Consider the following 24,752-nt stretch of genomic DNA (forward strand, 5'->3'; position numbering starts at 1 on the left):
GGGAGCAGGGGAGTCCTCGTAAGGTATTTGGAATGCAGAATAGTGTAGAAAAACAGGTTAAGGGTAAAAGTGTCGATCCCTTGGTAACTGAAATCACTGGGGTGGGTCGTTTGGATAAGGCCACTTCCACAGACAATTCGGATGCAGGGAATGTCAAGTCAGGTATAATGCGGAAACCATTTGCGGGCTATTGTGTTTCTAGTGCAGAGTCATCGACTGATGCTGAGAAATATGGGAGAGTTAATTCAGCGATAAGAAAGAAGGGTTATCTAAAAACCAGGCACAGAAAATCTAAACTGTGTGGGGATGGGGAAAAAGTTGACGATCTAAAGGGAGTGATTGAAGGGAAGAAGGAACAATCTGATTTTAATGCTGTTCGTGGTGTTGCTCCTGTGAAAGCATATAGCATAAAGCCTCAGGATTTAGTAAAGTTCCCGAAATTCAATGGCTTGATCACGAATGTAACTCCAACTGAATTCCTGGAAAAGGTAGAGGAACTTTTGGAGTTATATGGAATTGATCAAGTGCATTACATTAAATATGTTCCTAAACTATTGACTGAAAGTGCGAAGCTCTGGTTTTCAGAGAGAAAGGCTCAGTTGGTTTCTTATGATGCATTTAAATTGGAATTCATAAGCCATTACGAAAGTTCTAGATGGCGTAGTACTTGTCTTGCCAAAATATTGAACTCTCCTTACCAGAAAACATCTGAGGAAAGTGTGTTACAGTATTTTTCTAAGAACTTCAAGTTGCTACGTTCAATACAACCTAAGGTGGAAGAAGCTCATATTGTTGCTCAATTAGGTTCACTTTTGCCATATAAATTGAGGGAGCACTTCGTAATGCAGGACATCTCGTCATTTGCAGATGCCACGCATGCTATAGAAAATTTTGAATCATTAAGGGATTTACCCGTGAAGCGAGATCTAGCTCCGCTTCAAAAGGGCAAAAGCTTTAAAGCTGGGGTAAACAAAATCACGATCGCCGCGTCTCAGGGTGCTGAGGTGGAGGGTAAACCAAGGGCACAGACTTTAAAGACTTCACCCACTAGCGTTAGAAAGAACACAAATTTCAGTCCCAAATCGAAACGACGTTTTCAGTACAATAGAGATTCAGCCGAAGATTCCTCGTTGGGAAACGGAAATCAACTCACATCGTAGGAGGTGATGTGGGTTCGGGCTTGAATAAACCTCCAGTCAATAGGGTTGCGTCTGCGTCACCTCAGAGTAGTATGGAAGTGCATCAACAGACGAATGCTATTAAACCGTTGTTAGAAGGGAAACAATTAATCGGAGACAGTATGTTACTCAGAGTAGCACAAAAGTTTGGTAATTGTCAGCTCAATTTCGATGAACAAGGAAATCGTAGGATAGGATTAACAGTCAGTGGTCAAACTACCGAGCAATTGAACGGCAGGTTAAAGTCGTGCTCAAAGTTGGCTGACTCTGTGATAATTATGATAGGTAAAAATGATATACTTAACTTTCAGACGGAAGAAACTATAAAGCGCAACATGTCGGAGACGCTGGAATTGTTGAAAGGAAGGACTAAGGAGATCAATTGGTTGACCCTACCTCCCTTAGCACGTATAATGCGTAACAAAAATTCCAATGTCTGGCACAAATGGAAAGGGATTAATGATTGCATAGTCTCGTTTCATGATGCAAGAGGTGTCAAAGTACACGATATCTCTTCTTTGTTTTTTGATAGCTCGGGTGAAATTCGATATGAAGTGTATGAAGAATATTTGGGAAATCCTTCGCGGGGAAGAGTTGATCGAATACATTGGAATGGAGAAGGAATGTCTCTGGTTCTGAATTTTCTTAGGAAAAGGGGAATTTTAAGAAGGATAGGTCAAGGGGCTTCTGAACCTGGTTCTCAAATCATAGTTGAGGCTGAGATCCATGCGCTGGACGAGCCATCAAGGGAATATCCAAGTTCGGAAAACCGGAGAGGAGCTCTTACCATTGGGCAGGGGGTGAGGGCAAGATAAAACATCCTGCTATATTTTTTGTACATATTAATGAGGTTGGTGAAGGGAGTGATATCGACGATTCAATTAGTTTAGGAATACCAATTAATGCTGATTCTCAGCGACATGCATCAGCTTTGATCAGGATAACTATTTTAAGCCAACCTTATGACGCCCTCTGTGATAGTGGCGCTGAGGTGAGCCTGCTTGAATTCGAAGCGTGGAAATCAATTTCATCCTTGATCTCTAGGCCAAGGTTGGAATCGGCTTCCAACATTAAATTAATAGATTATTCGGGTACAAAATCAAAATCTGTTGAAGGGATTGTTAAGTTAATGATCAATTTGGGGGGTTATGATTATTATGTACAATTTGTTGTGGTTAAGAATTTAAATATACCAGTTTTGTTGGGTTTAGATGTAATTTACGGGATACAAGGGGAACTTAATTTTGATGAGGATGCATTTTTCTACAGTACTCCTAACGGTAGAACCTTTTTGAAATTTACTCCTCTTAAAGACGTGGACACCATTGAACCGGAAATGACGATAACTAACGTTTCTTCGAAACTTGGTACTGCCGCAGTTGAGCATTTAAATTTCGAGCTTGAGATTGAAGAATTGATAAGTTTGGAAGGTGATTCTAAGTTAAGATTCAAAGAAATGTTAAGCGTTTTTGAACACATCTTTTCTGACACTCCGGGTTTGTGCAAAGAATATGTACATCGTATGGAACTAGATACTGATGCACCAATCGTCGCGAAGAATTATCCCATTCCTTACGCATACAGGGATAGGGTAAGGGAACAATTGAATCAAATGCTAGCATGGGGAATAATCGAACTGTCTGATTCAGAACATAGATCGCCTTTGTTAGTAGTCCCAAAACCTCATGGAGGGATTCGTCTGTGTGTCGATTTGAAAAGAGTAAATCAGCACGTGAGACCAATGCAACTTACGCCTATGATAGTTAACGAGCCCTTGACGTCATTTCTGGGCTGTAAGTTCTTTACTTCGCTCGATTTGGGGAACGCATATTGGCAGGTGCCTTTGCATGTTGACAGTCGCAAGTTCACAGCGTTTGCTTTCGAGGGTATATTGTATCAGTTCAAAAGGGTGGTATTTGGTTCTGTGAACGGTACTGCGGTGTTTGTAGATGTTATGAATAGAGTGTTGGGTTCCTTCTTGGACTTTGTGGTGGTGTACGTGGATGACATCATCATAAAGTCTAAGGATTTTGAATCACATCTAAAGCATGTGAAATTGGTTTTAGATAGGCTGGGGCGTGCAGGTTTCACGTTAAAGCTGGAGAAGTGTAGGTTTGCGGTAAAAGAGTTCAAGTTTTTGGGACACGTCATTTCCACACGGGGTTTCACAAAAGATCCGTCATATGTAGAAAGCATTGTTAACTTGCGTAAACCAGAGAATTTGAAACAACTACAAAAAATCTTGGGTTGTTTCAATTGGTTGGCAAAATATATACCGAACTATGCTCTCATAGCACATCCCATGTATGCTCTGTTAAAGTTGAAGACGAAGTGGCAGTGGACCGCAGAGGCTGAGGAGGCTTTTAAACGCTTAAAGTCATTGGTGGTCCAAGAGGTCACTCTCAATTTTCCAGATTTCGAAAAAAAGTTCTACATCCAGACGGATGCATCTCTGATTGGAATAGAGGAGTTGCTTCAGAAATTAATGGATTCCTGTGAGTCAGGAAAATTCTGTGGTCAGGGTTCAGAACGTCAATGAGAAAAATGAACATAGGTAGTTTAATTTCCTTTGTGAGTCAAGTGAGTAGTGCCTGCGGCGGGCAGATTTGTCAAGTTGGTACTATTTCGCGGCGGGCCAGAACAAAAGAATACTTCCTATTGTTTCTATCTCGCTTGGCGATTCTTAAATGAAGAATATGCATGTTGATTGTTTGCTCAAAGCAATTATTGGCTTTAGTCCATGGTGGGATTGGTGTTTTAGGGAATTTATGGCAAGTTTGAGACAGTTACGCTTCAACGCATATAAGGTGGTATGTTGGAAGTACTTTTCAGTAGAATCAGGCTCGAATATTGATCTTATTTTGTGCCAGGATGACAGCAACAGGAATTTGCGTCGAGCTTGATCTTTAGTCTCGTACAAAGTAGTTGAACAGGTGATGTCAGGTGTCGATGAAAAGTTGACAAGATGGCTTCTGCGGTTGTGTGGTCTAAGTAGGCTAGTGTCAGCGGCGGACTGATTGGTCAAGTGGACATAACCTTGCGGCGAGACGGCACGCAAACCGTGGAGTTCAATCTTAAGTCAATACCAGTTCAAGGGCACATTTATGGGGTGACCAGTACGAATTCAACTTCTATCCTTCTGTAGGAACTATTGTAATAACCACACTTTAAGATAGGGTGAATGTAAATAATATTAAACGAATGGTCATTATAGAAATAAGTTGTTTGTACAAATGTAAATGTTCTGTGTTCTATACTTACATGTGATAGTGTGAGTTGATATGTTGTGTGTAAGTTGTACAGGTAGTTGTATATTGTTTGGGTTCAGCCTCTTGTTGGGCGCCAATTATAACAAGAAATGTTATAATGAACATATTTGTATGTATTTATTTTAGTGTACTTCAATAATTCACGTTTACTTTTGGTAAATTTCATCAGAACTGCCACACTACGCTTATCATTCTACTGGTGAACTTTGTAGTTAAAAACTTGTACATGAAAAGGCAACAGTGTAAGGAACGGTTAAAGGAATGATTCATGTAATCGGTTCCCATACCATACGGGATTACAGTTTCCGGGCCGATTCTGGACAGAAAAAAGGTGGTGTTAATTATGTGAGTAATGTGATATTCTAATAAATGGATTTAAGTGAAAACTCGAACTTAACGAGTGAATTTGAAGCAGCGGAGTTCGAAACATTGAACTTATTACGGCGAATCGAAGAGCGGACTCGTTTGTTGACGAACGGGTAAAAGATCGATTCAGTTGGTTCGTTCGACCGGAAAAGGAAGATGGAGAGCTCGTAAGGTTTGATCGGAAAAGAATATCAAGGAATATCCGAACATCTGGGAATTTGCCATGCAATCCACATGTCGCAAATGATTCATAAAGGTTCAGTAAACATGCAACGCAAAGAATATCGGTTCACCAAGTAAGGATACAGCCGATATTTGATGACTTTGTTGTGCAAGTGATCTACGGATCGTGGTTCGGGCATTGATTGTAAGTACCAAACTTCATTTATTTAGTGCACCCAGACGTCTGTAGGAATATCTGCATTAAAGTTTTCCACTTCGCAAAATATGCTAGCATTCGTGTGCATCGTGTATGGCCATTAATCAGTATGCATCGCACCGTTAGTTTGAGCGGGAAAGCAGCGCGTGGGGTAGCCATATTGGCATAAAAATTCAACTGATCAGCAATTGCAAACTGTAAATTGTTAAAAGTAAATATCGTTGAATATTCTGCTTAATGCACACAATTCTTATTATTACTATGCTGTTAGAGTTTTGTGAGTTGAACAAGGGTAATACATTGTGCTGCATGTAGAAAAAATTATGCCTGTTGTAAGTACGAAAATTGAACTTTTGTAGTAGTGTTTCAATATTGAATACACGAACTACTACAGACTAAATAATTAATGTAGAGTTCAGCGAGAAATAAACAAAGTTCTGTTTTTGAATTTCTTTAATAATATCGATAAAAGTTACTGATAGATTTTGTCGAATTAATTGTGCCGGATTATCAGGTCTTGAGATGACAGCCTAAAACAGCTGATTCATTGTATCACATTTTCGTTTGTTATTTTGTCACAGGGAGTAATAATAAAATATATTAATATCTCATTTCATTGTGTTGACATTTATAAAACAAAGGCTCCCTTTGTATTTTATGAATATACATATGTCAATTAATGTAAATGTTGCTTTTCAGGATGGAGTTCATTTTGTGCTGGTCACTTAAGTATGAATAATGCCCAGAAATTTTGACAGTTGAGTTAGTAATTAGGTCAGGGAAAGGGTTATGTTCACTGTTACTCTCTTGGGTAACTTTTCTTAAGACCCAGTTTCAGTTCATCCGTTAATGTTTACAATATTGCAAATTTTACTTTCTTGCTTAGTATGCCTATTGTTACGTAATTCTGTACGTTAACGAACACGGCGACCAGCGCTACCGGAGTAATGGGTTACATTGAAATTGTGAGCTGAATTAAAATAATTTCAGTGTTCATCTAAATGGGATTAATCCTAGTGTATTAGTTTCATTTAGCATACCCGTTCATCAAGGCCCGAAACTCCCATAGTGTGTACTGGCACACGTTGAGTACGTCACATGAACGATTCAATTTTGAGTTTTCGAGCCGCAGGCACGTCACAAAAGTACATGATAATAGAAGCAAAAAAGGCTTAGTAAACATGGGTCTGTAAACGAGCCGTTTTTGAGATAATTGCGAATGTGTGGTTACAAGCTGCCACTGACTTCATTGTTTGTAAACGTCATCCTAGTTGGTATGCTAATAATGTATGTGAATGTGTGGTTAGAAGCTGTCAATGATTGCATTTTGTAAACACCGAGTGCTTTACTCCTTGCACCTTACAAGGTTTACTCTCTGTTTACAATACAGAACATTTCCGAGAGGTGGCGTTGGAATCAAACAGGATTGATAAAAAGAGCAAACCTTAGAACGAGCAAGGAGAAAAGCACTCTGTGTTTACAAAATGTAATCAGTGATGGCTTCTAACCACACATTCACACACATTCTTAGCATTTTACCAACTAGGACGACAGTTACAAACAATGAAGTCAGTGGCAACTTGTAACCACACATTTGCAATTATCTTGAAAACGGCTCGTTTGTGGACCCATGTTTACTTAGACTTTCTTGCTTCTATTATCGTGTACTTTCAACACTTGTCAGTTTGCGCTATTATTTATGATACACCCTGTATATTAGATTAGACAAATGGCAGGTTTCCTCAGGGTACAGGGTACCAGCAGAAGCAGTGTGAATCTGTAGAGCACAGGAAGTAATGAAAATTTAGCACATTTTGCACCATTTTGCATGGTTGCATCCAGGAAAAGGACAGGAGGGTATGAAGTGTTTTTTCAAAGCTATGTCTAGCATTTTGGAGGGTAAAAATACTACATTATTTCAGACTGAGTAGCAACCAATAGACACCTATGCCATGGTCGGTCAGTAATGTTCTCCTTAACTCCCGTGTTTAACCACACAATACTGCCTACTCGCACACCCCATTTCAAAACTGCCCCTAAAATATATGACCAGCCCAAATTTGACAATCACTGTTACATTTCGAACACTCGAAAAAAGAAAATAATGAATTAACGTTTTGATTTTGTGGGTAAAAAGTATGTACTCTTATCTAAAACAGTTTACTTTAACATTTTATTTCCAGCATACAAAATATTTTATTACACACAAATCAAAACTAAATACATTGCTCTGTTAGGAATATTGTTACAAATAATAATTACATTACATTGCATTTTGTGCTATATTGTTTTCATGTTTATGTGACTGAAATGATATTTCAAGTGTTGCTTAAGTGTGTATAAAATAAAAATAAAAACTTTCATCACAATACAAACATTTGTAAGGTTTAATTTCATGACTATCCCGTAAGTGCCGGGTAAGTAAACTAGAAAGGAGAAACGACTTACTCACATACATAAGGTTTTATCCCAGAATGTCTCTTCATGTGAAGTAAAAACCTATTTTTGTAGCCAAATGTTTTACCACATATTTTGCAAACGTGTCGTTTCACTTTAGTATGTACACGTGTCCTTTTAGTTGTGATTCCCTTGAAAATTTTCCTTTACACATAGAGCATAGATGGGTTTTCTTTATTTTCACACATGCTGTCTGTTGCACTTCATGACAAACTCTTGTGTGTCTTTCAAGTTGTAGCAAAACTTCAAATGATTTGTTGCACATTGTACATATGTGTGGTCTCTGGGCAGAATGTTTCTCCACATGTTTGGCAAGATGACATTTGTGACAAAATGACCTACCACACACGTCTCGCATAAATAAGCTTCTTCAAAAGTGCAACAGAATTTTAACTCAAGATATTTCCTCTGGTGAGTTCTGAAAAGATAATTTGAAGAAAAGTTTTCATCGCAAACTGAACACTTAAAAACTTTTAGATCAAGGTGAGTATATATATATATGATATCTAAGGGAATTTTTAACTCGAAACGATTTATTACAAAATGCACAAATAAATGGCTTGATTCCATTGTGTGCATTCATGTGTCTTGTATGGGACTCTCTAGAGGTAAAGCTACTGTTACAAATTGAACATGAAAATTTCTTTCTCACATGCTTTTTTAATATTCTGGCTTGATTAACATCTGGTATTAATACATCATTATATTTGGAGCATACATTCGATGTGTTTGTGTTAGGTATCAAGAAATGACTGGTTCCTTGAGTAGAAACAACTAAATTATTTGATGATCCCTTTTTGCACAGATGCTTACGAGTATGTGCTACACCAGAATGCAAGTCAGATGAGTCAACATTTGTGTGGCAGTTTTTATGTTTTACAAGCTCAATTTTATGACCAAAGTGTTTATTACAAAGTAGACAAACATACGAATTTGTACTGGACTGTTGCAAGAGGTCCTTTTGGATAAAAAAGAGGGTCTGCTGAAGGGTCACTATGCTTCTTCTCTGCACACAGAACTGACACAGATTTTTCAAACACCCTGTAATATGACAAAAATTTGAATTGAAATTAATTATGGAATATGTAACTTTCAATTTATTATACCATTGCAAGATATAGTGGTAGTTTTGAAGAAAAGCATAGTCATTGCTGCCATGTGGTGCTGGGACATATACAGAGCATTCCCTGACATTAGCTACGAGACTCGGTGGCAAGCGGCCCGGCATCAGAGCTTGTCTTTCCTGGTGAACGGGTCTGTGGCAGTCGCTAGAGTCGACTATTAAAATTACAGTTTCCATATTGTGTACTAACCTTGACTACAACAGGTGTTGAAAATGATGTCCCTCTGCTGCAACATATTCCTGGCATCTCCGAAGGAAATTGGCATTTACAAGTGCAAGTTCATCTTCCGATTTCTCGTACAATCCTCTCTTTTAACTCACGGATGGTGTGCGGATTGTCTTTGTATACTTTATTTTTAGATTTCCCCATAGCCTGAAAAAACCCACTGGCTTACACTACATTCATTATTTTTAGTATTATAAGCTCTGCTAAGCCATTTCTTTAAAATTTTTCAAAAACTTTTGATAATTGTAGACCCTCACAAGTATTTAAAGCAATAATTTACAACAAACACTTTCTGAAAAATCCACTTCTTGACTGGTTTTTTTTTCAAGGTGGGTTTTTCTGAAAAAAACTCGCTTGGGGAAAACTTGACTGGGCCCACCTGGGTCAAGCCTTGTTTAAAAAGTAACAAAAGAGCCTACACCCAGGTGGTTGGGGGTGGACCAGGTTTGACGGTTGTACAAGGGATGCTGAAAAGTCCATAGCCCGACCGAGTTCCCAAACTGTTTAGAGGAAGGTCATTATGTCTTGAAAGTACGTATCTTTGTATGTACATATACCAAAAGGCATTGTATAATTAACGGGCATTCTTGTTTTTTCAGGTTTATCATGTCTGCTCAGCAAGCGAAATTTACAAACATGGAGTGCAGGGCTGTGATGAAGTTTCTGTTCCTCCAGAGCAAGTCTCTGAAGATGATCCACGAGAAAATGTGCAACACCTTACAGGACTCTGCTCCAATGGACTACTTTCTGTTTCCTCAGCTCAAAAAACACCTGAAGGGATGCCATTTTACCTCAGATCAGGAGGTGATTACTGCCACAGAGCATTGGTGCGAGGCGCAAACTTCAGAATTGTTTTATAAGTGGTTTGCAAAAGTTGGAGCACTGGGCCAGAAAGTGCATTGAGCTTCGAGGGGAGTATGTTGAGTAACTATGAAGTTTCATCATTCCAAGTGCATTCCTTCTATGTCGGGCTACAAACTTTTCAGCATTCCCTCATATAAATACCGGGTTCAGACTCATTCGAGAGACAGATGGACTGACATACACAAGAGCCAGAAGGACAGACTCAGACGGATTGACAGAGATGCATACATGGAGATTGAGCACTGCATGTAGGGGCTTCTGCACGATAAACTGTGCAGGTGGGTTAGCACTATAGTAAATAGTGTGCTCATAGCTTGACATACATGTACAGCACTTAATGAGAGGACTGCATAGGGACTCTTGCTTGATAAACTGCAAGAGTGGGTTAATGATATGGTAAATAGTGTGCTCAAAGAGCGAAGTCCGGAAAATTGCATTCTTATGTAATGGAGCAGAAGGTAACCTGGAGCAATTTTTACTTGAGGTGTAATGGAATGATGTATGTACGGAGAAGGGGAGGTGTGTAAATAAAATTGTACATAAAGATATCTCCCTGAGGCATCATTGAGTGAGCCTTGTAGGTCATAGATAGAGGCATGCATATTTCGTTTTTGACGAAAACACGAAATGTAAAATAACACATTGTAATGTTAATTTCTCATGTGTCTGAAAGGTGTGAGGTGCATTTTCCCACCCTGTTTTGTCACGAAATAATGCGAAATGAACTGCAAAATGCGAAATAAGACTCTTAAATACGAAATTTAGAGTTTTTTAACCGACGCAACACTTTCTGAAGTCAGAATTATCCTGAGAGTTATGCAATTCACGGAATATTGATTAATTCTGCTGTAAATATTTGAGAAGCAAAAATGGACCCATTTATACTGGAATAAACTTAATATTCTGGTAAGAACATAAATGTGCTATTAGAAGGGATATGCTTATTTTGTGTAGTAAGTGCAGTTTTTAAATCAAATTTGGGATTATATTCACATTTTTAAAACTAAAATGTAATTTTATATACCGCTTTTTCACCGCTATAATAGCAAAATTTTATTTTATTTACCGCTTTTGAACCCAAAATTGACTTGATTTTTGTACCGAAATGTTGCTCTTTTATTTGCCAAAAATATGTGCCTCTAGTCACAAAGTGTACTGGTGGTTTGGGAATTGGTTGGCTGTTAGAAACCCCTAGACTTCGAGAGGACAGCTGACCAGGGTTACATAAAGTGCAGTTAAACATAAAACCACCAAACATGTGCATGCAACATTCAAATTTGGGTTTTGGTTAGAAGAGAAGAGGTGTCAATGGTGGGAGTGTTACAAACAAAAAACCAAGACAAGTAAGAAAGTAAAGATGTATATTAGATTAGACAAGCGGCAGATTCCCTCATGGTACAGGATGACTTTACCAGCAGAAGAAGTGAACAATCTGTAGAGCACAGGAAGTAATGAAAATTTAGCACATTTTGCACCTCGTTTGATTGCATGCAGGGGAAGGAGAGTATGAAGTGCTTTTCAAAGCTATTTCTAGGATTTGAGGGTGAGGAAAATAATACACTGTTCCAAGCACAATGGCCATAAGTGAACCCTTACCATGACCATGGCAGACCATGGCTGGTCTGTAATGATCTTAAACTCTTTGTGTTTAACCACACAATACTGCCTACTTGTACACTCCATTTCCAGTGATCAGAATGCTACATTTTAAAAGTAGCTTTGCTACAGCTTCCAAAAAGTAGCCTTGTTACAGCTTCCAAAAAGTAGCTTTGCTACAGCTAAAGCTTCCAAAAAGTAGCTTTGCTACAGCTTCCAAAAAGTAGCTTTGCTACAGCTTCCAAAAAGTAGCTTTGCTACAGCTTCCAAAAAGTAGCTTTGCTACAGCTAAAGCTTTCAAAAAGTAGCTTTGCTACAGCTAAAGCTTTCAAAAAGTAGCTTTGCTACAGCTTCCAAAAAGTAGCTTTGCTACAGCTAGAGCTTTCAAAAAGTAGCTTTGCTACAGCTTCCAAAAAGTAGCTTTGCTACAGCTACAGCTTTCAAAAAGTAGCTTTGCTACAGCTACAGCTTCCAAAAAGTAGCTCGCTACGCTACTCCTGTTTGCTACTTGCTACTTCGCTACTTTTGCATTAAAAAACTTAAAACAACCACATGGATATTTCAAAGAATACCCTAGTGTGATAGTTGAACTTACTGAAAGATAGATACTGTTATTTATTATCACGATTCCAGTCAATCGGTAATTTTGATAGAAGTGTTACTTCAGCTACTTATTTTTAATAGTGTTTGAGAATAGCGTATCTATATAAATGGTAGATCAATTCAAATTTGATATATGAGTATTGCAATTAGGATGACACAAAATTAATGATTACAATTATACACAAATAAAATTTGGTGAATTATTTACATTTATATATCAACATATTTTCCTTGAGAATAAATATTGAGTTGAGTCACAGTGGTTCGGAACCAGTCTTGATTAGCTTATCTGTGCATAAAGTGGACTCAAACAAAAACTGGGAAAGACGCCTGGAGGATGGGATGGGATCCTCCTGCTCCTCCATTCCCAACGCTGCTAATCGTCGTTCATCATTCTTCCTCATTCTCACAATTAGCCAAAAGAGGCAGAAAGTGACTCTAGATAAGATAATTACTATATAAAACATTCATCTTCATTGTCATGATTAGCGAAAGTAACAGAAAAGCGAAAACAGAAATATATTGAGGAAACTGATGTGTAAATCAGACTGTTCTAAACACATTGTAATTTGAAAATTTGTAAGCAAATATTATGACAAAAATAATTATAATTCCAGAAAGTGTATGTCTTTCGTTCTTGTAACAATAATTTCTAGCTGGTGAAATCCTATATCCTGACAAATGTCAATTCAGTTAACATACTGATCCATTGATTGCTGGCAATACTGCTGTCATTCTAGTGGAAAATGGATCGCTTGTTTTTGCACTACAAGTTGTGTTTTATACAGTAATTGACGACATTTTGCTGCCTCTTCCACTAGGGATATCCACAGGATTCGTCCCGGGGGTGGCACAAACGAGGCATTTGTTTTCCAGTGGTGCCACAAACGAGGCACAATTCTCCTCAAAATAGTGATGCAGCTCAAGAAACATAGCTGTTAGCCCGAATATATTCATATTTGTCAGTTAGTATTCTGGATATTAGAATTATTCAGATACTAATGAAATAAATTAAGCCAGTATCTATAATTTACGATCAAGATTTTTATAATCTAGATTATCCATATTTCTATGTACATAATAGACTTTGCCTTTATGAACATCCTACAAAATTAAGCGTTACTGTCGAATTCTTTTTGACGCTGTTGCCACATTCAAAATTTCCCTCAAAATGCAGAGAAGAAATGTAGCTGTAGCGAAATTTTCGCTACAACTACAGGAATTTTGTAGCTTCGCTACTGCTACAGCTAGCTACAGTAGCTAGCTACTTTCGACCACTGTCCATTTCACAACTGCTTCTCCCTTCCCCCCTCAAATATATGACCTGCCCAAATTTGACAATCACTGAAACATTTCGAACATTTGGGGGGAAAAAAATAATGAATTAATGTTTTGATTTCGTGGGTAAAAAGTATGTACTCTTAACTAAAACAGTTTACTTTAACATTTTATTTTCAGCATACAAAATATTTTATTATTACACACAAATCAAAACTTAACACATTAGTACTGTCAGGAATATTTGTTACAAATAAAAATAATTACATTACATTGCATTTTGTGTTACCTTTTCTTCATGTTTATGTGACTCTACCAATGACATTTCATATGTTTCTTAAGTGTGCGTGAAATATAAAAACTTTCATCACAATGTGAACATTTGTAAGGTTTCGTTTTATGAATATTCCGTAAGTGTGTGGAAAGTATGCCAGAACAGAAAAATGACTTATTGCATATTTCACATTCATAAGGTTTTATCCCAGAATGTCTCTTCATGTGAAGTAAAAAGGTATCTTTGTAGCCAAATGTTTTACTACATATTTTGCAAATGTGAGGTTTCACTTTAGTATGAATCTTTTTAATGTGTTCTCTTAAATATGATCTCCTTGCAAATTTTCCTTTGCACAAAAAGCATAGATGGGTTTTCTTTATTTTCACATGTGCTGTCTGTTGCACTTCATGACAAACTCTTGTGTGTCTTTTAAGCTGAAGCAAAAGTTTGAATGATTTGTTGCATGTTGTGCATGTATGTGGTCTATGGACAGAATGTATCTTCACATGTTTGGCAAGATAATGCTTGTAAGAAAATGATTTACCACATGTCCCACATAAATAATGTCTTTTGTGGGTGTTCATGTGTTTTTCCAGTTTCTGAAGTGTATATTCTCTATTGCAAAACGTGCAACGGGATTTTAACTCAAGATGTTTTTTCTGGTGAGTTCTTAAAACATACATTGAAGAAAAGTTTTCATCGCAGACTGAACACTTAAAAACTTTTATACCAAGGTGAGTATATATATGATATCTAAGGGAAAGTTTAATTCGAAAGGATTTATTACAAAATGCACAAATAAATGGCTTGATTCCATAGTGTGCATTCATGTGTCTTGCATGGGACTCTCTAGAGGTAAAGCTACTGTTACAAATTGAACATGAAAATTTCTTTCTCACATGCTTTTCTAATATTTTGGCTTGATACAAATCTGGTATTAATACATCGTTATATTTGGAGCATACATACGATCCGTTTGGATTAGGTATCGAGAAATGACTGGTTCCTTGTATAGGAACTACTAAATGATTTGATGAATCCTCTTTGCACAGATGCTTACGAGTAGGTGCTACACCAGAATACAAGTCAGATGAGTTGACATCTGTGCGGCAGTTTTTATGATTTACAAGCTTACTTTTATGAGTAAAGCGATTATTACAAAGTAAACAAACATACGGATTTATAGTGGACTGTTGCAAGATGTCCTTTTCGATAAAAAGAGGGTCTGCAGAAGAGTCACTATGCTGCCTCTCTGCACACAGAACTGACACAGATTTTTTGGAATTCCAAACTTCATATTCCCTGGAATACGACAAAGAGTTGTATTAAAATTAATGAAGAAATAGGCAACTATCCATTTTTATATACATGTATATATACATATATGTATGTGAACATTTGGCCAGGACATGAAATATCAATGCTGTATTTCCATGTTTGGTAAGTGGTTACTGTACCCTCTTCATTTTTTTTTGTTTATCTGCCCTTCCGGCTCTTTTCCTCATTCTATTCCTGTGTTTATATATACAGGGTACAACATTATTGATTAACTTGTAATATCTTAGAAACAAAGTGTTTTCCAAAGAAGTGTTTCAAAGAAAAGTTAATTGGCTTTAAGGGGAAATAGAATGCCATTTTAATAGGTGGCCATTTTGAAGGTTATTTGAAGTTCTAAATTTTTTTTTAACTGGAAACCTTAATTTTTTGTTTAATATTTTTACTCCTCTTACAAAAATAAACAACTTCCATTTAGCATGTAGTTTCACAGATATTTGAAAGATAAAATGTGATAACAGAAATTCATACTATTTCATAATTATAAGATTTTATTCCAAAAATGAAAGACATTAAGTTTGCAACATCATCAATGTTGTAAAATGCATTATTATTATTAAAAAATCCAATATTTTAATAGAAAGGTCTCTAACATAAATTGATAATTGTAAAAACAATCATAGTGTGAGGATCCGTGAGACTGTTATAACAGTAAACAGAAACTGGGCTCAAACATGGCTGGAAGTAGAAAGTACATAGTTGTAGCACAACCATAATGCTTCTTTATGACATGCACTATATAAGTTAATATTCCTAGTAGTTACAAACATGTGACATGACATCATCGACCAATCATATGTATAGCGTATACACTTGTGGTAAAGGGTTAAGTTAGCACAAGCAGCAGTGTAATCTGTAGACTATGGGAAGAAGTGGTCGGAAAAAAAAACAACTGCTTTTTTGGTTGCACTTTTTTCAGCTTTTTTTTCAAAAGTGTCTCAAATCAATGAAAATACAGGAGTTGGTAGCATTTTCCTGTTCCATGGTTTTAGTTTATCTCCCTACTGTAAAATACACTCATTTCTAAATATAAAACACAATTTACAATATGAAATTCATAGCTAGACATAAACAGTGTTTTCAAAAAAGCTGGCTTTTTTGAATGGGTGGTCCTTTCTGAGTGTTATCTTCATATTTTGGTAGGCTTTTTAAATATATCTATGTAGTATAAACATATTCACATAACTAGAGTAGTTTTGTATGAGTTTTTAATACAACCTAATAGTATGATTTGATTTACAAAGTTTGAATTTGTTATACGAACACGTACATGAAGCAAAAAAGAAAATACTGCTCTACCTTTTGAAAATCTAGTATCAAATCTCTCTACATTAAATTTTGTGTTCAGTAAAATATAGTTGTATTCTGCCTTTCCAGTACATCATGAATAATTTGGTTAAATGGCCACTAAACCTGATCACGGAGCAAGTAGTGACGTATTTTGGCTGCTTGTTGCAGTGGTTCACAACCATTGTGAGACCAAAGCCCAGTAAATTTATTTCTTACAAGTCCTAATCCCAGCAATTTCACTCATAAATACATTTCTGAACTTTAAAGTTTATATGGAAATTAATATGCATCCTCAATTAATATTAATATATCAACTATGGCATAATCATAGTTCAATTATGTATAGACTTGCTGTCAAATACAAAATAAGATTTAAATTAGTCTTCAACTCCTGGGTGCAACAGACCTTTTGAAGCTCGGCGGTTGAGACACTGGCACTACAACTGAAGCAGAAGCAAAAAGATTGGCCTCAAATGGCAAAAAAAATCTATTTAAGAAATCTGGACTGGACCTACAGTTTGAAATGAGATGTGATGCACTCTGCCTCCACTGAGGATTGAACCTCAGACCCCTTCTTATTACAAGGCAACAGCATTATTTTATTCCACTTCAGAGGCCCTTTCATTTATCAAACAGCCGATCTTTTTCCAACAGCAGTACTTGCAATCTGTTCTCTGTGATTTACAGGCTAAATTAAATCTTAATCTCTGATGAAGTAGCAAACAATCTTGTTAAGTATAGAGAACATTCAGACTGAAGCAACACATGACAGTGGAGGGTGTCACATTAAAGTGACAAGTACAGCCCAACACATATATTTCTGCCGTACAATGCGCGACACAACTCAAGAAGCAGTGTTGCTAATGGAGCAGATAGAAAAATCGCTGCAGTGCGCCGATGCACAGCTGTTACGTACAACAAGAAAATTAGAGAATTCAGGTCTATCTAACATTGAGTTTTAAACGTCAGCATTATACCAGGACCAGGATTAATATGTACAAACAAGTGGCTTTGTATGTAGCTATATACATATGGACTAAAAATTCGCTAAATATGGACTAACAGGTAAACTTACCAAAAATGCTGCAAATAAGACTTCTTCATAGCGATTCCTTATTTGGGTGATTTCAAACAAAATAAACACTTTATTATTTTCCATTGCATTAATGCACTGGTGGCATTCTAACTGTTCACTCCCAAAACCAGTCTACACTTGTACGGAACTGCAACGACAGATAATACACGACCGACACTACCACTGCTTTGAGAACTAATAACATGAGAAAGTGTTAAACTGCGACAATTGGACCACAACACTCCTCCTCAAGCAGTATTATTGCCTCTCCGTGATTGGAGACAGTCGGTTGCCTTTGTTGTACATTTACAAATGATGCCGGCTTCAACAATGACAAGTACATATACTGCCACTAGACGATAAGCTGCACAGCTCTTTTTTCTGACATCTCAAGAGTTTGTCTTTCGTTCATGATAGCCCTGATTGTTCGTTCAGGAACTCCAGTCGCAGCCGCTGCTCTCTTGCCAAAATTCTTTATTGGAATGCTAACACCTTGACTGGCTTCCTCCTTCATGAACTTGTGCACTTTGCTTAGAATTTCCCCGAGCTTGGCAATGCAAGGTTTTTGATTTCAACTTTGACAGAACTAGAGGCATTATGGAATTTAACGTTCATTAACAAACACACACTTTCACATACACACACGCAATACACGCACACAACGTCAAACCGGTCAAATACTTAGTATAAAATAAAAATATGGTGCTTCGAATCCAACAAAACTCACCGTCACTTTACCTGTCTTTCTCCTTCCGTGACAGAAATAGTGCTTCATTATTACAGTTGGCAACACTAGTTACTAGCTAGCCAATGAACATGCACTGCATAAAAGAAGTAACCACTTCGTCATGCTATATTGCCACATTACTGTCCCTGCCGAACGGTGTGAACCGCGAGCTGGAGCGCTATTCAATTGTTTTCAATGATGTTTGCACGAGTGTGTCCAGGAATGGAATGACAATATGGCAACAATGGCGAAGGTTGGCGAGCAACGTAGAACACATGATGGTAAGAGAGAGAGGGAGACGAAACGAAAATTGTTATCTGCGCAACGGCAAAGATATGTGTGTTGCACTCTAACATGGGCCACTTCAGTCTGTAAGCAAGCATCCACCAAGCATGCACAAACAAGACTGAGGCGAAATGATGCACGCCATTGAAGGAGCTTTCAGACTGAAGTCAAAGATGACAAGCAACACAGTCTCCTTCAGTATAAAGCAAAACATTCACCGTGCATACAAGAATAACGGACAGAAGCGGCATGATGTACGCCATTGAGAAAACAGTAGAGTCTGAGCAACATGCAAGTGACATGTTTAGCTCGTTGTCACACTTCGGTTCAAAAGGTTGAATGGATTACTGAGGGTCTGCTTCCAAGCGTCACTTGTCACTTTGGTCTGAAAGTTCACTGAGAAAACTGTACAGGCCAAGTGACAAGTGACACTTGCTGCTTATGTTGCTTCAGTTCGAAAGGTTGCATTTACTTCTAACGTTTGGTTTACAAGAGCAACATGTTGCTGCCTTCTCAAAGCTCCATTAAACAGGATATACAAGGTGTCTCATACATAATAGCACAAACTGACACAGGTGAAAGTACACGATAATAGAAGCATAAAGGTCTGCAAACGAGCCGTTTTAGAGATAATCAAGAATGTGTGATTACAAGCCGCCACTGACTTCATTGTTTGTAAACATCATCCTAGTTGGTACAATGCAATTGATTGTTTGCTCTTTGTTTACAAAACAGAACATTTCCGAGAGGTGGCGTTGTAATCAAACAGAACATTTTTGAGAGGTGGCGTTGTAATCAAACAGAACATTTCCGAGAGGTGGCATTGCAATCAAATAGAACATTTCCGAGAGGTGACATTGTATGGATACAATCAGTTTAATTGTACTGTGGGAGTCATGTCAGTTGTACTGGACTGCGTAGTGAAAATGGAACCTTACAGCAACGAAGAGTATGCGGATATGCATTTTGTGTATGGTTTGGCTAACGGCAATGCACGGGAGGCTGCATGCTTGTACCAAGAAAAATACCCTGCTCAAAGGCACCCTGAGAGTCGCACATTTAGTAGGGTACATCAGCGCCTCAAAGAACATGGGATTTTCGAACATGGTAGGAGAGCAGGTAGACCTGCACGCATTACGCCTGAAGTTGAGGACATGATGTTGGAAGCAGTAGAACACTCTCCAGGAACCTCGACGAGGTGAATAGCGTATGGAGAATTTTACATCGAGTTCAGTGTCGCAGTGATACGAATTGTGTTCCTAGGGTGACGTTTTGTCAGTGGATTTTGCAAGTAACATTTTATTTACAGACGAAGCAGGGTTCACACCCGATGGTATTTTTAATTTTCATAATTCTCATGTTTGGAGTGTAATAAACCCACATGCTGTTCATGAGGAACCACATGAGCAATGTTTCTCATTGAATGTGTGGTTAGGGGTACTAGGTGATCATCTCATTGGACCACCACACATTCTTCCAAGAAGACTCAATGGACTGAGGTACCTTCGGTTTTTACGGCATGATCTTCCAGGATTGCTTGAGGATGTTCTCCTTGATCCACATCAGAGTGTGTGGTACATGCATGATGGAGCACCGGCACATTTTGCTGCTGCTGAGAGATGACATCTAACACGCAGATACCATCAAAGATAGATAGGTCGAGGCGGGCCTATACTGTGGCCTCTAAGGTCACTGGATCTAAATCCTTTGGACCTTTGTGTCTGGGGTTACCTTAAAAGCGTAGTTTACAACACTCCCGTTGACATGGTTGAAGAACTGGAACAGAGAATTGTACATGCTTATGACCAATTCCGAAATGATCCAGGGGTGTTCGAAAGAATTCGAAACTCAATGCGGAATCGCCTCCAGATGGAAAGACGACACTTTGAACACCTCTTTAACAGGTACGAGTGTACAGTAATTGTAACGTAGAACATACTAAGTAGTGCTGTATTCCTTGTTAAAGTAAGTACAATGTTCAATAAAAGCAATGAGATCTCCTGATTTTTCATACTGTATTATTGGTATTTTACCAACTAGGATAACGTTTACAAACACTGAAGTTAGTGACAGCTTGTACCACACATATTCACACACATTATTAGCATTTTACCAACTAGGATGACATTTACAAACAATGAAGTCAGTGGCGGCTTGTAATCACACATTCGTGATTATGTCAAAAACGGCTCGTTTGCAGACCCATGTTTACTGAGACTTTTTTGCTTCTGTTATCGTGTACTTTCACCTGTGTAAGTTTGCGCTATTACTTTTGAGACACCCTGTATACACACATTCACGTAATACGTATACATCTGCTTATGTGTTGTGAACAGTAAAGAATTTTAATTGTCCCGAAGCATCGAACATTTGATATTAACATTTGTTTAATATTTTATGACATCAACATTTAAATTGAGACACAAACATGTAAAAGCTTGTTTTAAGTAAATTTCATGGTCAGATGTGCTCATCAGGACTACACTTTTAGTTTTAACCCTATCTAGCTTGCCCGTGCCTTACACAAAATTTACATACCGGGGGGCAGCTCACAGGACCACACTATTTTATATCACTAAAATTCAAGAAAACATTTTATTACTGAATCACTGCTTCCCTTGCTGATTATATATGTGCAGTTATTTATTAATTATAATAATTGCAAAAATTACTTTCATTAATAAAAAATAATAACCAATTATTGCATGAGTGTGTGTCATATATTTTATCATTCACTAAAACTAAAAAAAAATCCATAATATTTTTTTTATTAATGCTTTTTTATTTGTAGAAGTACAGTTGTTTATTAATTATAATAATTAAAATAATTACCATCATTACCAACCCATTGTACACTGTCACTGGCATGAGAGTGGCAAGATGGCACCTGATAAGCCCACCAAGTTCATTTTGCCTCCTCATTACATTACATTTATGTTTTTATGAAAAAAGTAATATATAAATATTGGGACCATCCTAGGGAACAATGTTATTTATTTTCAAACAGTGGAAAATCTAAAAAATAGAGGTGGAGGGCCTGCAACCTCTCGGTAAGCTAGAGTTAAAATTGTATCTAAATCTGAACCACTATGCAATATGTGTCGACTGGGATTGGCCAATATCTGTCTCTTGGCTGCTACATCATGTACTTTTTTTTTAGCTAGTTGTAAAATATGTCACTACAAACCTGTAAATTCATAACAGTAACTTCAAGTGAAATAGGTTAGCTGTAATTTGTAAAAATTACAACGAGAATGTGTCTGATGCCTAAAATAACATTACAAGCACGACACAACGGAGGGTCCAGCTCTTGGAGCAGGTGACCATGTGTTAGACGGCTGTGTCCTATACGCATGCGGGTAAGAATAACTTCTTCTCGCCGAGAGGGACGAAAGTGAAGTAACATATAGCAAATCAATAATAATAACAATAATAATGTTATAATATTATTATTATTATTAAAATTATTATTATTTATTATTAGCATTATTATTATTATTTGTATGTTTATCCTGGTACTTGCCCCCTCCAAACAAAAATTTGTGGTTGCGTCTCTGGCTGCGAAAGGCAGCCCAACACCATACTAATAAAGGTTAGTGTCTGCATTCCAGGAGTTTGTTTCAAGGACCACTGCCTGTATATCTACTATATATGCCCTACACTGGCATAATTTGAAAACACAAAATACATCAGTCTCTTGTCTTCCTACGGCTAATAACTGTTATGTTTCTAACCCTAAAAAAGAAACTGCTTGATTGATTTTGTTTGTTTTGCTTTTTCTCCCATTTTTCGTTAATTACGAAGACGAAGATGAGTAAAATTGATGGAGGGACACTCCTAATAAACAGTAACGTCTAAGCTGGGATTCGAACCTAGGACCCCTGGCAGTGTAGCATGCTGCGCTAACCACAATGACTCAAAAAGATAAAATAATGAATGAATTAATATTTTGATTTCAAGGTGTAAAAAGAAAATGACGTTATATACAATAGTTTATTTTAGCACTTTATTTCCACCATACTAATTAATAATTAATACATTACAAGTATCAAAAATATTTCTTTACAAATAATATCTACATCACATTGCATTTTCTGTTGCCTTTTTTTCCAGGATAATACAATCGCTATGACTTTTCATGTGTTTCTTAAGTGAGCTTGCAATAAAAAAACTTTCATCACATATTGAACATTTGTAAGGTTTAATTTCATGACTATCCCGTAAGTGTATGGAAAGTAAATTAGAAGAAACAAATGACTTATTGCAAATTTCACATACATGAGGTTTCAATCCAGAATGTCTCTTCAAATGAAGTAAAAAGCTCGGTTTGTAGCCAAATGTTTTACCACATATTTCGCAAACGTATGGTTTCTCTTTAGCATGAAATATTTTAATATGTTCTTCCAATTTTGACTCCTTTGGATATTTTCTCTTACACAGAGTACAGAGATGGTTTTTTTCTTGTTTCACATATCCTGCCTGGTGCACTTCACGACAAATTTTTGTGTGTCTGGTAAGTTGAGGCAAAAGTTCAAAAGATTTATTGCAAATTTCACACACGTGTGGTTTCTGAACAGAATGAATATTCCTCTGATGTTGGGCAAGACACTTTATGTTATAAAATGCTTTATTACACGTCACACATAAGTAAGATTTTTCACTATCATGATTTTTAATATGCATCTTCAGCTCCCACTTTTGTGCATATTGTTTATTACAAAAAGAGCACCCATGGGGTTTTGACTCGAGGTGTCTTACCTGGTGAGTTTTGAGAGTATAACTGAAAGAAAAGCTTTTAGAACAAACTGAACACTTGTAAGGTTTTTGCCCTTGGTGTCTATGCATATGGCATCTAAGAGAACTTTTGTATGTAAAGGATTTATTACAAAATGAGCAAGTATATGGTTTGATTCCATAGTGCTTGTGCATGTGTTCTCTGAGAACTTGTTCCTGGATAAAAGTTTTGCCACAAACTGAACATGAATATATCTTTTTCGCATTCTTTTTTAATATTTTGGCTTGTTCAGGAGCTGGTATTAATACATCATTTGATTTGAAACTTACATATGGTGTTTCTGTATTAGGTACCAAGAAATCATCATGGCTGGATCCCTGAGTAGAAACAGTCAGATTTGATGAATCATTTTCACACACGTGCTCAGAAGTATGAGCTACGCCACAACGCAAGCAATATAAGGCGAGTTCCGTGTGGCAACTTTTGTGATTTATGAGTTCATTTTTATCAGTAAACTGTTCATTACAAAGTGAACTAACATATGGATTTTGACTGGATTCATTCTCTGGCTGACGCAAGATGTCCTTTTGAATAGAAAGAGGGTTGGCTGAGTAGTCACTATGCTGCTTCTCAGCACACAACGCAGGCAAAGAATCTTCAGAATTCCAAACTTCATATACCCTAAAACATCACAAAAGACTTGAATTAAAAGTAAGTACAAAATATGCAACTTTCAATCTATAATCTATCTATCTATCTATAAACATATATTGTATAGACAATGCTTTTCACAGTCGAGTTGTCTGTGGAATGGTGCCTAGCATGCCGGGCAGTAAGAATGCATCTGCTGGCAAACTGGATGCAACATCCACCTAACTGGAATCGCTATTATGAAATGAAATAAGCACGTACAATTACATTGACAGTTACAAAATCAAAATCTTATATTATTTAATCGTGGGAAGGCCATGTCTGGGGCTCCAATTATCATGAGCATGTAGCTTGTTACAAGAGACATTGGAAATGTTCTACTGCATTCACACATTTACAGCATCCTGTTAGGAAATTTTCACTTACACATATCAGCTTCTCTTCCGAAATTGTCAACTTCTATCCTGATATTTTCTTTCAATTATTCTAATGTATGGCTTCAAGTTTAAAAGCTTGGTAGCTCGCCATGCAGATGTTGCTTGCGCAAGGCAATAATGCTCCAACATCGTCTAGTTTCTCCTCATTAAGCACACGCCATTTCACCATTTGCTTCTTATCAAGAACAGGCCCTGTTTCCTGAAATTTGTTCACAAGTTTTCAAACACTGTCTCTGTGTGGAACAGGGACATCTGGGAATTCTGATGCAAAGTGCCTTCTAACTTCCTACAAGAATTCGTATTGACGTAAGAGTCATACATAAAAAATTGTCTTTTAAGTTATACACAAAGCATGGCACTGCAGGAAAGCATTGCTAATATGAAAAATAAAACAATGTAAAACACTTGTTAGTGGCTTAACACTTCACAAACAAGTGCAAACTGGACACCAGCAGAATGGATACTGAACCAATGCCAAAGTCAGTGTACAGATGTGGGTCTAAATGCTGGCAGAAGAACTCACACTGACTGGCACACTAGCCACCACTCTATGGACAACTCGACCGTGAAAAGCACTGTGTATACACCATACACAATATATATA

At 37.2% G+C, this 24,752-nt stretch overlaps 1 protein-coding gene across 8 annotated transcripts in view; it reads right to left on the reverse strand.

Annotated features, from left to right (window-relative positions):
• The window catches only part of LOC145989729 (uncharacterized), a 102,539-nt gene that overhangs the window by 32,695 nt on the left and 45,092 nt on the right, over positions 1 to 24,752 (reverse strand). Inside the window, exons 4-5 of one of the 8 annotated variants that reach the window (XM_083125001.1) lie at positions 14,790 to 14,915; positions 7,427 to 8,067 (exon numbers count right to left, since the gene is read on the reverse strand). The exons of 3 other annotated variants lie outside the window; for them this stretch is intronic. In XM_083125001.1, coding sequence (XP_082981127.1) covers positions 7,830 to 8,067; positions 14,790 to 14,915 — 364 coding nt within the window. In that variant the 3' untranslated portion in view covers positions 7,427 to 7,829. Of the gene's footprint in view, positions 1 to 7,426; positions 8,068 to 9,008; positions 9,146 to 13,522; positions 14,916 to 24,752 lie in introns of those variants that run through there. 4 more of the 8 variants (XM_083125003.1, XM_083124999.1, XM_083125002.1 and 1 more) reach the window with 4 other exon arrangements.

Source organism: Lepisma saccharinum, chromosome 7, assembly GCF_977018435.1.
Source record: "Lepisma saccharinum chromosome 7, izLepSacc3.1, whole genome shotgun sequence".
Taxonomy (NCBI): Eukaryota; Metazoa; Arthropoda; class Insecta; order Zygentoma; family Lepismatidae; genus Lepisma; species Lepisma saccharinum.